Here is a 15,389-nt window from a genome sequence, read left to right as displayed (position 1 = left end):
ACATCAGAGTGACCAAAGAGTCGCGGGTTGCCGACCCCTGATCTAAAGTCATAAAACTATTTAAAAAAACTCCTGCGTAAAAGGGCAACAGTTGATCGGGCATGTATTGGTGCATATTTGTTTATTTTTTCCAAACAGATTTCTATTAGCTGCTCAACGTGACACCCTGTAGCAGTTTGCCTAAAGGCACACGGCTGCTAGCATGGATTCACTTTCTATCCATTTCTTTGTCTTTGGGAATTTTAGGGTTCGTATCTTAAACCTGCAGTCTGACCCTCATGATAAGCCATCCCCTCCCTGCCTTAAGGGATGCTTTTTATATGATCACACACAAATTAGACTAAATTATATATAAAAGATATTTTTTCGTTAGTTCCGACAAAGCACACAAGTAATATGTTTCTCATAAATTCAGGACACCCCCGGTCTTTGTTTTTGCTGCTCCCTCTGTGTATTGAAAGAAGAACCCCTTCGGGTTCTTGTAGCGTACATTGCTACTCTTCTGCTCTCACCGCCTCAACTTGGTCAAATTCAAACGAGAGGGAAAACTTTGCTGCTTTGTTGACACAATGGATGAGGAGATGCTGTTCTGAAGGTACAAAATGAAAAAAATCATGTTTAAGGAGCGGGAGAAGCAGAGGAGTGTTTATTAGAAGTGTGTGCCAGCTGGCCAGCGGAGTTGTTGCTGCTTTAATGTTGCTTGCTGAAAGTAGTAAAAAAATAAGGGAGTCGTTCTGCAAGGCAAAACTGTCGTCTTTTCCATGGTGTTCCAGCACTTTGGAAATGTATTACATCGAATAGAATGATTTACTAGGTGTGTGATAGGGTATACTAAAGTATCTGGGTGTTTTTAAGCACAGCTGTGATAAGGTCATGGATGTAATTTGACATCGAGTTGCCTATGTTTGATATGTTTGTCATTAGAAAAGTCCTTCATGCAAAAATTATCAGTATTTTCCAGATGTATGTCTTCTGAATAAAGTACTGTGTCACTAAAAGTATTTGATAGTTAATGTAGTGGATAAAAAAAACACAACTTTTCAGAATTTGAATCAGCTTGTTTTTCTCTTCTTTTTTTCGGTTTAATTTTGAATTTTAAAGAGTCCAAATTAAAGATAAACTATATTTAAAAATTTAATTTTCATTTTTTTTCCTGTTTTCTCCTCTTTTAAACCGTTCAATTAAGTGGTTTTTTTCATCATTTATTCCCTACAAAAAACATTCCGTAAAAGGAAAAAAAATGTCTGACCAAAAAATGTTTACCCATTTTTTTATATATATAGATTTATTTATTAAAGGTAAATTGAGCAAATTGGCTATTTTTGGCAATTTATTTAAGTGTGTATCAAACTGGTAGACCTTCGCATTAATCAGTACCCAAGAAGTAGCTCTTGGTTTCAAAAAGGTTGGTGACCCCTGCCTCAGACTCTTCAATGTTTTTAGTTGTATAATTAGGTTTGCTTCCTAATAACTGACTAATATCTTGATTTCTGAGGCCAGTATTGGCCAAATGATCAATTGCATTTTTGTTTGAAGGGAGTTTTCAAGTGCCTTATCACCTTTTTTCATTGTTTGCCATATCCATCCATCCATTTTCTACCGCTTTGGGGTCGCGGGGGGCGCTGGTGCCTATCTCAACTACAATCGGGCAGAAGGCAGAGTACACCCTGGACAAGTCGCTACATGTCATTGTGAAATCATGGGAGAGAGTAGTTTTTTGCTGTCTTTATCCAGGTCTTTGTGTACCTTTTACTTAACTCATTTAATGTGATTAGAAATGTATTTGCGCCTATACCTATGTCAGACTTTTTGGTTACAATGTTCAAGTTTTTTTGATTTACTTCTCCTTCAAAATCAGGTACCAGCCCAGGTAGCTGCTGTGGCTGTAGCGCAGTGCTTAAAAAATGTTCAGGATATTTCTTGTCGGTTCCCCGTGGTTCTCAGGATTCATGGCCAGGTTTTGTCTTCGGTGTCAACACCGTCTTTGGCGGATCTCGGCGAATTGCCATCTAAAATAGAATTGTGTGAACGCCCCTTGACGGCCTTTAAAACTGAGCCTGTAATGGAATATTTTCCCAAAAATTTTAGGCTAAGTTAAAATAAATGAATCCCCTTCATACATTACAATGTTTTCTATGTCCGCCAAAACCTGCTGATTTCCACTTTCATACAATCAAAGACCTTATTCAGTGCCATTTTGTGCCAAAGTGTTTTCATTTTGACAATAACCTTATTTTATTTTTGCATGATCACAAGAACAAGGTGTCAGAATTTATACTTTAGTTTCTGCCCCATGATTGTAGTGCATGTTGTTCTTTATAAACATTGTGACAAACGTTTCCTTTCATGAAACCGAAGCCATTTTTTAACTGTTTTTCAGTTTTATTTATTTTTTTAATAGTTTATGAACATCTTACTACATTTTAGAACAGGGGTCACCAACACGGTGCCCGCGGGCACCAGGTAGCCCGTGAGGACCAGATGAGTAGCCCGCTGGCCTGTCCTAAAAATAGCTCAAATAGAGGCACTTACCAGTGAGCTGCCTCTATTTTTTAAATTGTATTTATTTACTAGCAAGCTGGTCTCGCTTTGCTCGATATGTTTAATTCTAAGAGAGACAAAACTCATAGAATTTGAAACTCCAAGAAAATATTTTAAAGACTTGGTCTTCACTTGGTTAAATAAACTCATTTATTTTTTTTACTTTGTTTCTTATTACTTTCAGAAAGACAATTTTAGAGAAAAAAATACAACCTTAAAAATGATTTTAGGATTTTTAAACACATACACCTTTTAAAATCCTTCTTCTTCCTCCCTGACAGTTTAAAATCAATGTTCAAGTATTTTTTTTTTTTTTATTGTAAAGAATAATAAATACATTTTAATTTAATTCTTCATTTTAGCTTCTGTTTTTTTCGACGAAGAATATTTGTGAAATATTTCTTCAAACTTTTTATGATTAAAATTTAAAAAAAATTATTCTGGCAAATCTAGAAAATATGTAGAATCAAATTGAAATCTTATTTCAAAGTCTTTAGAATTTCTTTTAAAAATGTTGTTCTGGAAAATCTAGAAGAAATAATGATTTGTCTTTGTTAGAAATATAGCTTTGTCCAATTTGTCATATATTCAAAATGCAGATTGGATTTTAACCTATTTACAACATGTCATCAAAATTCTTAAATTAATCTCAATCAGGAAAAATTACTAATGATGTTAGATAAATTCATTTTTTTTTTTTTTCAAAAAGATTCGAATTAGTTAGTTTTTCTCTTAATTTTTTTCGGTTGAAATTTGAATTTTAAAGGGTCGAAATTGAAGATTAACTGTTTGAAAATTACATTTTCATTTTTTTTGTGTTTTCTCCTCTTTTAAACCGTCCAATTAAGTGTTTTTTTCATCATTTATTCTCTACAAAAAACCTTCAGTAAAAGGAAAAAAAAATGTACGACGGAATGACAGACATAAATACCCATTTTTTTTATATTTATAGATTTATTTATTAAAGGTAAATTGAGCAAATTGGCTATTTCTGGCAATTTATTTAAGTGTGTAACAAACTGGTAGCCCTTCGCATTAATCAGTACCCAAGAAGTAGCTCTTGGTTTCAAAAAGGTTGGTGACCTGTTTTAGAAGAACCACAGTACTGCCCAGTATTACAACACTTTTAAAACGTAGACCAAATATTAAAGTTATGTAAATGATTATACTTGTATAGCGCTTTTCTACCTTTAAGGTACTCTCTAAGCCAGGGGTGCCCATTACGTCGATGGCGAGCTACCAGTCGACCGCGGGTGGTGTGTCAGTCGATCTCCAGCCAGGCTTTTAAAAAAAATAGACCTAAAAATTAGTGATCATCAATCTTCACCAAGACATCACTTAAATGACATTCACGGTACCGGAGGGTCTTGTGAGATGACGCTGGCTGCTGCAAGATCATTATTATGAAAATATGACCGAGAGGAAGGCGAGAAACACTTTTTATTTCAACAGACTCTCGCGCCGTACCTTCCGTCAAAACTCTAAAGGTCGACTGCACATTTCCTATCTTCACAATAAAAGCCCTGCTTCATGCTGCCTGCGCTAACTAAATACAAAGTCTCGGAAAACTGGCGTGCACAAGCGATCCCTCAGAAAGCTGGCGTGCACATCACTTGTGCACGCCAGCTTTCCGAGACTCTTATTTTGTTAGCGCAGGCAGCATGAAGCAGGGCTTTTATTGTGAAGATAGGAAATGTGCAGTCGGCCTTTAGAGTTTTGACGGAAGGAACGGCGCGAAAGTCTGTTGAAATAAAAAGTGTTTCTCGCCTTCCTCTCTGTCATTTTTTCATAATAATGAACTGGCAGCAGCCAGCGTCATCTCAAAAGACCCTCGGGTGCCGTGAATGTCAATCAAGCAAGCTACGGAATTTGCCGCCAATGTTTTTCTTGTAAAGTGTATGGAAGCTGGATGAATTAGATGCCAAAAACAACCACTTTCATGTGGTATTGTACAGAAAGGACAACTTTTTTTCTCCTCCATTTGAAAATGTGGGCGTTATCATCATTACTGTCGGATTCCAATCAATGCAAGTCATCAGAATCAGGTAATACACCAACTTATATTCTTGTCTTTGTGAAAGAAAGACATCTATATGTGTTACACATGCTTGTATTATCATTAAACACATTTAACTTGTTTACAAAAATGTCTCTTTCATAAATAAATAAATATAAATGATATATATAAATGAGGTAGATCCCCTCGAGTTGGTCAATTGAAAAGTAGCTCGCCTGCAGAAAAAGTGTGGGCACCCCTGCTCTAAGCTCTTTGACACGTTTATTACATTCGCCTAGCGATGACGTAGAATCAGAAGCAACTGGGGGTTCAGCCTCTTGCTCAAGGATATTTTGACATGGTCACAGGGGGACTGAGGATCGACCCCGCAACCATTAGGGTCAAGGCCAACATCAGGGCTCGAATTTAACCACGGCAACCGCAGCAATTGCTGTGACCACCCTTGTCTCTTGCCGTAATGCCCTAAAAAATTTACCAGCATCCACGGCAACAACATGCCGTGACCGACTTCAACTTCCTACCTGTTAATGGTCTAGGGATGTAACAATAAACGGTATGAATTGATTAACGTGACTTAAACAAGTTGAAAAACTTATTCGGGTGTTACCATTTAGTGGTCAATTGTATGGAATATGTACTGTACTGTGCAATCTACTAATAAAAGTATCAATCAATCAACAATGATTAACAGCGGTAAATTTCCAGACGGTTAGTTATACCATTTACATTTTTAATTACAGAAAAAACGTTGTTTATTATTGCATTTTAGGCAACTGCTTACTTTCCGAATACTGAAACGCCGTAGCATCCGTGTATGCTCACTAGGGCCGTTCGGCTTGGGAAACATGGCGGCAACTTCATGGAATTCGCTTTGAAAATGTTCCCTCCGAGCTAACGGAGCCGATCCCTTTGTTTCACTTCATCCCAATCGTTTCTACTTCCGTGGAGTGTCGTTGTACGTTCAAGAGCGCAATGCCGTTGGAGGAGAAACCTTTTTGATGTTGCAGTTTAATTTTGAACGTGCTGCTAGCGTCCTGCCGTCAGCTGCAGGGACTGAGTTAGCATGCAGCAGGTGATGTGTCGGGAACCTTGCCACAACTTGTTAATAACATTTTTAATTTGGTTACTGGGATGCTCACTTGTTCTTTATTTAACTTCTAACTTTGTTAGTGTTTATAGATATACACACATAGGAGCCCTCCTTTAAGGCAACACTTGCCTTGACCTTAAAAAGTAAAAATTTGAGGCCTGCAAACTCTCTGCCACCTGATCCATGCTGCCCGAAAGTCACCTTTTCATTATTCTCAACTTTTTTTCTGAACTTGTTTTGATGTGTATTTTAATATATCCATCCATCCATGTTCTACCGCTTATTCCCTTTTGAGGTCGCGGGGGGTGCTGGTGCCTATTTCAGCTACAATCGGGCGGTAGGCGGGGTACAACCTAGACAAGTCGCCACCTCATCGCAGGGCCAACACAGATAGACAGACAACATTCACACTCACATTCACACACTAAGGCTAATTTAGTGTTGCCAATTAACCTACCCCCAGGTGCATGTCTTTGGAAGTGGGAGGAAGCCGGAGTACCCGCAGGGAACCCACGCAGGGAGGACATGCAAACTCCACACAGAAAGATCCTGAGCCCGGGATTGAACCCAGGACTACTCAGGACCTTCGTATCGTGAGGCAGACCCACTAACCCCTCTGCCACCGTGAAGCCCTATTTTAATATAATTTAATCATATTTGATTATTATTCATGCTTATTTTACAACAGTTTAGAAAGACTACATGATTGGGAACTTTGGCACTTGCCCAGGCAACACAGCAAACATATTTTGTCCGTCAAATTTTGTGGTCATGCACCCATGATGACATCTTACTGGTTGTTTGACAGACGTAGCCATTATTATACACTTCATTTTGCAATTGTACCACTATAAAATAAGAAATTATGTCCTCTGTCCAGGTAAGCTTAGCCTACGCCTACGAGACCAAAGACACTCTCTGTCTCGTGTTGACCCTCATGAACGGAGGTGACCTCAAGTTTCACATCTACCACATGGGCGAGGCGGGTTTTGATGAAAAAAGGGCGGTTTTCTATTCAGCCGAGATCTGCTGCGGCCTGGAGGACCTGCACAGGGAACATATCGTCTACAGGTGGGAATATACCTCCCTCACAGACAGATGTTTTGTCTCTTACATGTCTTTCTTTCTTTTTTGACAAACAGAGATCTCAAACCAGAAAACATCCTGCTGGACGACCATGGTTAGTAGAGATTTTACTGTTTTTAGAAGGTGACATTACAATAAATCAAAGGTTTGTTGTAGTTTAGACTATCACAGAAGAGTTATAAAAATAATAATATGAAGAGGAATTTGGACTGTCAATAATTACAAGTTAACTCATGTGATGAATCACAAAAAGTGATCGCATTATAAAAGAATATACGCAGATAAATCACACAGTTTATTTTGACCGTACATGCTCCTTCACCTTAAAGGTAACGAGGGTTGTTGGATGGTCAGTGATTAGGTCAATGCACACACCAGTGCAAAGATGAATGAGGAGACTCTGACTGTTGTGCTCGCTGGCAGATTTCACTTCAAAAACCACCCTTAGAGGGACTTTAGCCGGAACTGTTAGCAAGTTTTGAGCAAATAAATTTAGTGCATTCAAGTAAAACATAAAAAGAAAAAAAAAAAGTTCCTTTATGACATTCTGACAATAACTGCATTTGTGTTCAACTGTGGGGCTTTTTTTTCAAGTTTACTAAAATTATGCAAGTGAGTAACAACTTGTGATTAATCATGAACATTTTATCCAAATTCAAACCAGTTATTTTTGTGATTTATCATTTGACAGCACTAATATTAGTAATAATATACCGTACTATATTCATAGTGCCTTTCATAAAACAATAATAAAGGGATAAAATAAGAATAATGATGGTGATAGTAACAAAATAAAAATAATAAAATGTACTAAATTTAGGTGAAATATTCGATATAATAATATTAGATATTAATAATAGTCCTTAAGGACATTTCAAAGCTAACGTTAAAACCGCAGTATCCATCCTTCCATTTTCTACCACTTGTCCCTCCCGGGGTTAAAACCACAGTATAAAATATAAATTTACCAGGCTGACATATACATATATATATATACATATATATATACATATATATATATATATATACATATATATACATATATGTATATATATATATATATATATATATATATATATATATATACATATACATACATATATATACATACAGTGGGGCAAAAAAGTATTTAGTCAGCCACCTATTGTGCAAGTTCTCGACCTTAAAATGATGACAAAGGTCTGTAATTTTCATCATAGGTACACTTAACTGTGAGAGACAGAATGTGAAAAAAAAAATCCAGGAATTCACATTGTAGGAATTTTAAAGAATTTATTTGTAAATTATGGTGGAAAATACGTATTTGGTCAACCATTCAAAGCTCTCACTGATGGAAGGAGGTTTTGGCTCAAAATCTTACGATACATGGCCCCATTCATTCTTTCCTTATCACGGATCAATCGTCCTGTCCCCTTAGCAGAAAAACAGCCCCAAAGCATGATGTTTCCACCCCCATGCTTCACAGTAGGTGTGGTGTTCTTGGGATGCAACTCAGTATTCTTCTTCCTCCAAACACGACGAGTTGAGTTTATACCAAAAAGTTATATTTTGGTTTCAGCTGACCACATGACATTCTCCCAATCCTCTGCTGTATCATCCATGTATCCATTTTGGTATAAACTGAACTTGTCGTGTTTGGAGGAAGAAGAATACTGAGTTGCATCCCAAGAACACCTTACCTACTGTTTAGCATGGGAGGGGGGGGGGGGGGGGGGGGGGGGGGGGGGGGTTTGGGGGGGCATCATGCTTTGGGGCTGTTTTTCTGCTAAGGGGACAGGACGATTGATCTGTGATAAACTCAACTCGTGTTTGGAGGAAGAAGAATACTGAGTTGCATCCCAAGAACATCAAACCTACTGTGAAGCATGAGGGTGGAAACATCATGCTTTGGGGCTGTTTTTCTGCTAAGGGGACAGGGCGATTGATCCGTGTTAAGGAAAGAATGAATGGGGCCATGTATCGTGAGATTTTGAGCCAAAACCTCCTTCCATCGGTGAGAGCTTTGAATGGTTGACCAAATACTTATTTTCCACCATAATTTACAAATAAATTATTTAAAATTCATACAATGTGAATTCCTGGATTTTTTTTTCCACATTCTGTCTCTCACAGTTGAAGTGTACCTATGATGAAAATTACAGACCTCTGTCATCATTTTAAGTGGGAGAACTTGCACAATCGGTGGCTGACTAAATACTTTTTTGCCCCACTGTGTGTGTGTATATATATATATATATATATATATATATATATATATATATATACATATATATATATATATATATATATATATATACATATATATATATATATATATATATATATATATATATATATATATATATATATATATATACACATAATTTAATTAAAAAAAAAAATAGAAAACTTAGCTTGAAGGCATGTGTTGTACATAACTTGAGGTATTTATTTCATGCTTTACAAGTGCTCAATGTGGTTTACTTTTTATTTATTTATTTATTTATTTATTTCGGCAATCTTCACATAAAACAAAGAACAAAAAGAAAAAAGAAAAACACTCATTTAAGCAATGATTGACCCGAAAGGGTGTAGGTTGAAGCAACGCTTATATAAACCTACACCATCTTACCAAGATGTTATGAGAATTCCTCCCGAATGCGCTCCAGGATGTCGCGATCCACCATGTTGATTTCTGCCGTTTTTTGATCTTTCATGTCATTGAGGTCTTCCAGAACTTTTTCCTTTACACAAGCAGCCAGTCTCTTTAAGTTTAACCCACCACCAAATGCTGTCACGATAGGGTGGATAACAGCCAAATTCTGTTTTAAAAGCAGGCTGCACTGCGACATAGGCATTTGTTTTCGCAAACTTAAGCACACAAAACTCCTTCTGTTGAGGATTTGCCATTTTGAGGGTAAATAAACACGTGGTCTTCCTACAATTGAACCGCGCCTAAAGGATTACATGACCACAATGGGGAAATTGTAACACAATAAAACTTGGATAACTCTTGTATCAAATGACCATTGATTCAGTCTGTTACAGTGCTTGAGAACTTAATAAATGTGTGATGATTTTGCCGTATTATTTTGGAATCACACTTATGTTATATTATGAAAAATATTTAAAGAAAAAAGGCACGGTAAAACAACTGAATGGAGTCAATTTTCAATTTGTAATTTTGTTTTTTAACTCTATTTGTAAAATGCTATACGTATTCCATATGTTTTTGAAAACTAGCAAGACTAATATTCTATAAAGAAAATACAGCCTTATACTAACCATTTTATTAGACAGCATCATTGCAATTGCAGTTTTTGGATTAAAAAACAGATTGCCTAAATCAGTAGTTCTTAACCTGGGTTCGATCGAAACCTAGGAGTTCGGTGAGTCGGCCTCAGGGGTTCAGCGTAGGTCTAAACACACCCGACTCATCGTATGACTACAAACTTCTCCCTATCGGCGTATTACGGATACGGCAACAGCTGAATGATTTGCAGGTGTGTAATTTGTTGTAAGTTTATGCACTGTGTTAATTTAGTTGTTTGAACAAGGTGATGTTCATGCACGGTTCATTTTGTGAACCAGTAAAAAAAAAAAACATTGTCACACTTTAGTATGGGGAACATATTCACCATTAATTAGTTGCTTATTAACATGCAAATTATTAACATATTGGCTCTTAACTAGTCATTAAGTACTTATTAATGCCTTATTCGGCATGGCCTTATTATAACCTTAACCCTCTAACCCTGACCCTAACCAAATAACTCTGAATTAAGTCTTTGTTCCTTAAAATATGTTCCCCTAGTGTCCAAATAACTCTAAATTAAGTCTTTGTTACTTAGAATATGTTCCTCTAGTGTCCAAATAACTCTAAATTAAGTCTTTGTTACTTAGAATATGTTCCTCTAGTGTCCAAATAACTCTAAATTAAGTTTTTGTTACTTAGAATATTTCCCCCTAGTTTCCAAATAACTCAAAATTTAGTCTTTGTTACTTAGAATATGTTCCCCTAGTGTCCAAATAACTCTAAATTAAGTCTTTGTTAAACAGAATATGTTCTCCATACTAAAGTGTTACCAAAAACATATAACTGTCTTGAGTTTGAAATTTTTATTTTTCACTAAATAAGGGTTCGGTGAATGCGCATATGAAACTGGTAGGGTTCGGTACCTCCAACAAGGTTAAGAACCACTGGCCTAAGTATTTTTAGCACTGAGTCACCAGGGGGTGCTCTTCCCCTGGCAGAATGATTCCATCTGAAACCAACAATTTTGTGTGTGGTTTATAGGACACATCAGGATATCAGACCTGGGCCTGGCCGTACACGTACCAGAGGGCCAGACCATCAAGGGCCGTGTGGGAACGGTAGGATACATGGGTAAGACGCCTTAAATCAACCTCTAATGGACAAATGGTGGTCGCCTGGTATCTATACTGTTTCGTTGGTTTTCTCCCGCAGCTCCGGAAGTGGTGAAAAACGAATCTTACACCTTCAGCCCCGACTGGTGGGCGCTGGGTTGCCTGGTGTACGAGATGATAGCGGGCCAGTCGCCCTTCCAGCAGAGGAAGAAAAAGATCAAGCGTGAGGAAGTTGAGCGGCTGGTGAAGGAGGTGGAGGAAGAATATTCCAGCAAGTTCTCAGAGGAGGCCAAGTCACTCTGTAAAGCAGTGAGTGAACGCTACTCAACTTCCGTCCATTGGGTCTAGAATGACAGGTTTTTCTTCCAGCTGTTAGCTAAGGACCCCAGCATGAGAGTGGGCTGCCAGGGAGGAGGCCCTTCAGAGGTCAAAGCACATCCCATCTTTCGCTCCATTAATTTCAATAGGCTGGAAGCAGGCATGTTGCAAGCCCCTTTCATTCCTGATGTAAGTCCCACAGAGACAGCCATTCACCGAATAAAAACCCCTCCTAAACTGTGTATTGTTTTGGCTTGGTGGTGTGTATGTGCAGCCACAGGCCATTTACTGCAAAGACGTGCTGGATATCGAGCAGTTCTCTACCGTTAAAGGCGTGGAGCTTGAGCCAAAAGACGAGTCCTTCTACAGCAAAGTGTCCACAGGCAGTGTTTCAATTCCCTGGCAGAACGAGGTATGGGCAGACATTTTTATCAGTATGCCTGAAACATTTTTTTAACAGCGACGACTGTTCATTTTTGTTCCGCAGATGATAGAGACTGATTGTTTTGCCCAGCTCAATGTTTTTTACCCGGATGGGACGATACCACCTGACCTGGATTGGAGAGGGCAGCCGTCTCCGCCACCCAAACAGGGGCTGCTGCAGCGGCTGTTTGGTAGACAGGTTAGTTGAGTAAAACCTATTTGATAGTGAAACATAGTACGAATATGACTATATGTAGTATGACAATATTATCAACATGGCAGACAGAAAGTAGTACTTTCATTGCGATTATTCATTATTATGATTCCGTATTTCATTATAACTATATACTATTATATACTGTATATGTATATATATTTTTGATTCATTTTATTTATTAATTTTGTATATTTATGATACAAAATTGGTGACCTGCTTCAATCTACGACAACGATTGCCAAACAGTGGTACCAGTAACTGTATAAAAAGTGCTACGAAATACCAGAGCCGTATTAGGTTAAAGGCCTACTGAAACCCACTACTACCGACCACGCAGTCTGATAGTTTATATATCAATGATGAAATATTAATATTGCAATACGGCCTTTTTAGTTTACTAAATTGCAATTTTAAATTTCCCACGAGTTTCTTGTTGAAAACGTCGCGGAATGATGACGCGTACGGGTGACGTCACGGACTGTCAGGAAATATTAGCGCTGCACCACTTGCAGCTAAAAGTCGTCTGCTTTAACCGCATAATTACACAGTATTTTGGACATCTGTGTTGCTGAATCTTTTGCAATTTGTCCATTTAATATTGGAGACTATAAAGAACAATGCTGTTGGCGGAAAGCGGTGGATTGCGGATGTCTTTAGCACCGAGACACAGCTGGTGTTTCTTTGTTTGTTGTGAAGCTTTAACACAGAGCGGTCAAGCAAACATGTTTCTCTACGTCAACCAGCATGTTTTTGGATGGGGAAATTGTGATATATTATACCGGAGACATCAGTGGATATTTCCTCGTTCTGGAGCAGCTGTCAAAAAAGGCAGTGTGAGCTTGGGCTCCTCAGCTTCTCTCTGAGACACTTCATGTTCACAGCAGCCGTCCGACCTCAAGGTATGTCTTTACAATCTTTATAAATCTCACTAAAACACTATTCAAACAATAAGCAGATAAGGGATCTTCCAGAATTATCCTAGTAAATGTGTTTAATTACATCTAAAACGCTCACTTTGCCGCCGCCCGGAGCTGTCGCTTTTTTTTTTTCTTTTCTTTTTTTTTCTAGTCCTTCACTATCAATATCCTAATTCACAAATCTTTCATCCTTGCTTAAATTAATGGGGAAATTGTCGCTTTCTCGGTCCGAATTGCTCTTACTGCTGGTGGCTCCCATTATAAACAATGTGAATATGTGTGGAGCCCTGCAACTCGTGACGTCACGCGCACACACTTCCGGTAAAGGCAGGGCTTTTCTGTTAGCGACCAAAAGTTGCGAACTTTATCGTCAATGTTCTCTACTAAATCCTTTCAGCAAAAATATGGCAATATCGCAATATGATCAAGTATGACATAGAATGGACCTGCTATTCCCGTTCAGATAAGAACATCTCATTTCAGTAGGCCTTTAAGTTAGGCATAAATTACATTTTAAATGGCCATTGTGTTAACATACATTGACATATTGACAAAAAAATACAGACCTAAAAAAACGCATCGGTGGCTTTAATTTTAACGAGGTTTGTTGATATATTTTTTATGTTCATTAATTTTGCACTCACAATTAGGGTTATGCGATATAGATAATTTACGATAAAAATCATATAAATTTGGCGACCGATACAGCTTTTAATACTATTATAATATTGTGATAATGCATGTTGAAACATTCTAGCAGTGTCCCATAATTCTGACAGCGACAAGTGAATGAACACGTCCTCAACGCAAGTAGCGTTCTCACTAGTGGCTATCGTCCCTCCATGGTGCAAATCTACTTCTAAGTCAGCAATCCTCGCTTGCATGGCGGAAAATAAACCATGTATCTTACAAGTATCATCAGAATTACAATCTCCATTAGTGGACAAGGAATATCACTACACACCGTTGGACAGAATTATTCAAATACATAATGAAGAGAGCCGTAGTTTTAAGAGTCCAAGGTCTCAGGGGCCGGACATCAAAATTTGATGTCTTTAGAAAGTGCCTCCATGGTAATATTCCTTTGAGACTATGTGTACTTATCTACAAAGTAAACACATCAGCTATGTCATTGCACCGTCAATAAATGAATTATTGCGTGTGCGTGTGCAGCTAGACAGATAGTTAATATACAGAAGGTAAGTGTTTAGTCTTTGTTTAGTTTTTAGTTTTGATGATTGATGTTCCTTCTTTTGAAATAGTTTTCTTCCTCATTTTTGTTCCTTTATAAGTCCTCTTTTGTTTAGGTTTGTAAGACTGGAAATGTAAACATTACAATAAATGTTCATTGTGTATTTTACATAAATATTGTCCATTGTGCATGTTACATGAATTAAATAGAAGGTTTAGTTTAATATGGAAGTGGGATGAAGCCGGAGTACCCGGAGGGAACCCGATTGGCAACACTAAATTGGCCCTAGTGTGTGAATGTGAGTGTGAATGTTGTCTGTCTATCAGTGTTGGCCCTGCGATGAGGTGGCGACTTGTCCAGGGTGTACCCCGCCTTCCGCCCGATTGTAGCTGAGATAGGCGCCAGTGCCCCCTGCGACCCCGAAAGGGAATAAGCGGTAGAAAATGGATGGATGGATGGATGGATAGTTTAATATGCACAGCAAACATTGCACGGATGTAAATTAACAAAATGAAACCTAAGGTGTAGCTTTATCGCCCTCTGCTGGTCAAATTCAGCACTACATGTATTTAAATCGGTTTTAATCGGCAGAGTTTAACAGCCAAAAACAACACCCACCACGAATACAAAAGACATCGCAAAGTCAGCAATTTCAATACATCCATACTTTGTTGTCCAGTCGCTGTTAAAAGAGTGTAGCGATTTATTCAGATTTTTTTTTAGGGGTTGATTGTGCCATATTCTTCTTTTCATTTACTGCTGCTTCATTGTGGCACCTATGCTTTGCTGTTGTCCCCTGCGGGGTGGCGGGATACTGCACACATCTGCAACCCCATCAAGCCTATTTGGGTCATGTTCGGCGGGCCAAATTTAAAGCTTTGGCGGGCCGCCAGTTCAATAGGCCTACCGTAGGATGATATAATAACCGCTAACCACAAGCTAGAGCTCTTCAATGTAAACAAAAGTGGGCGGATCGATACAAGTATCAACAGTAGCGATAAGTATAGTATCAGTCAATACCACAATAGTTCGATCCAGAATTTTTTGTCATCAACTTTTTTGGTAATAATTTGCTAATGTTTACAAACTCAGGAAATAAGTCCCTGAACACAGGAGGGTTTTAAGGGCAACCACCAAATTATTTACATCAGAGCTAATAGTAGAAAATGATTTAAATATTTAATTGATATTGTTACACCGCCATCCTAAGTTTTTGTCTGATAATAATTGTCATTAAAAAA

The 15,389-nt window shown here is 37.9% G+C and overlaps 1 protein-coding gene across 4 annotated transcripts in view; it reads left to right on the top strand.

Moving 5' to 3' along the window:
* The window catches only part of grk6 (G protein-coupled receptor kinase 6), a 69,198-nt gene that overhangs the window by 50,932 nt on the left and 2,877 nt on the right, over positions 1–15,389 (top strand). For all 4 annotated transcript variants that reach the window (XM_061898798.1, XM_061898797.1, XM_061898799.1 and 1 more), the window contains 7 exons: positions 6,529–6,719; positions 6,791–6,828; positions 11,011–11,100; positions 11,182–11,390; positions 11,451–11,588; positions 11,674–11,811; positions 11,887–12,021. In XM_061898798.1, coding sequence (XP_061754782.1) covers positions 6,529–6,719; positions 6,791–6,828; positions 11,011–11,100; positions 11,182–11,390; positions 11,451–11,588; positions 11,674–11,811; positions 11,887–12,021 — 939 coding nt within the window. The remainder of the gene's footprint in view (positions 1–6,528; positions 6,720–6,790; positions 6,829–11,010; positions 11,101–11,181; positions 11,391–11,450; positions 11,589–11,673; positions 11,812–11,886; positions 12,022–15,389) is intronic.

The sequence above is a fragment of the Nerophis ophidion genome, linkage group LG04 (assembly GCF_033978795.1).
Source record: "Nerophis ophidion isolate RoL-2023_Sa linkage group LG04, RoL_Noph_v1.0, whole genome shotgun sequence".
NCBI classification, from domain to species: Eukaryota; Metazoa; Chordata; class Actinopteri; order Syngnathiformes; family Syngnathidae; genus Nerophis; species Nerophis ophidion.
The sequence above is the reverse complement of the archived record's forward strand: the minus strand, read 5'-3'. Positions and strand labels throughout refer to the sequence as shown.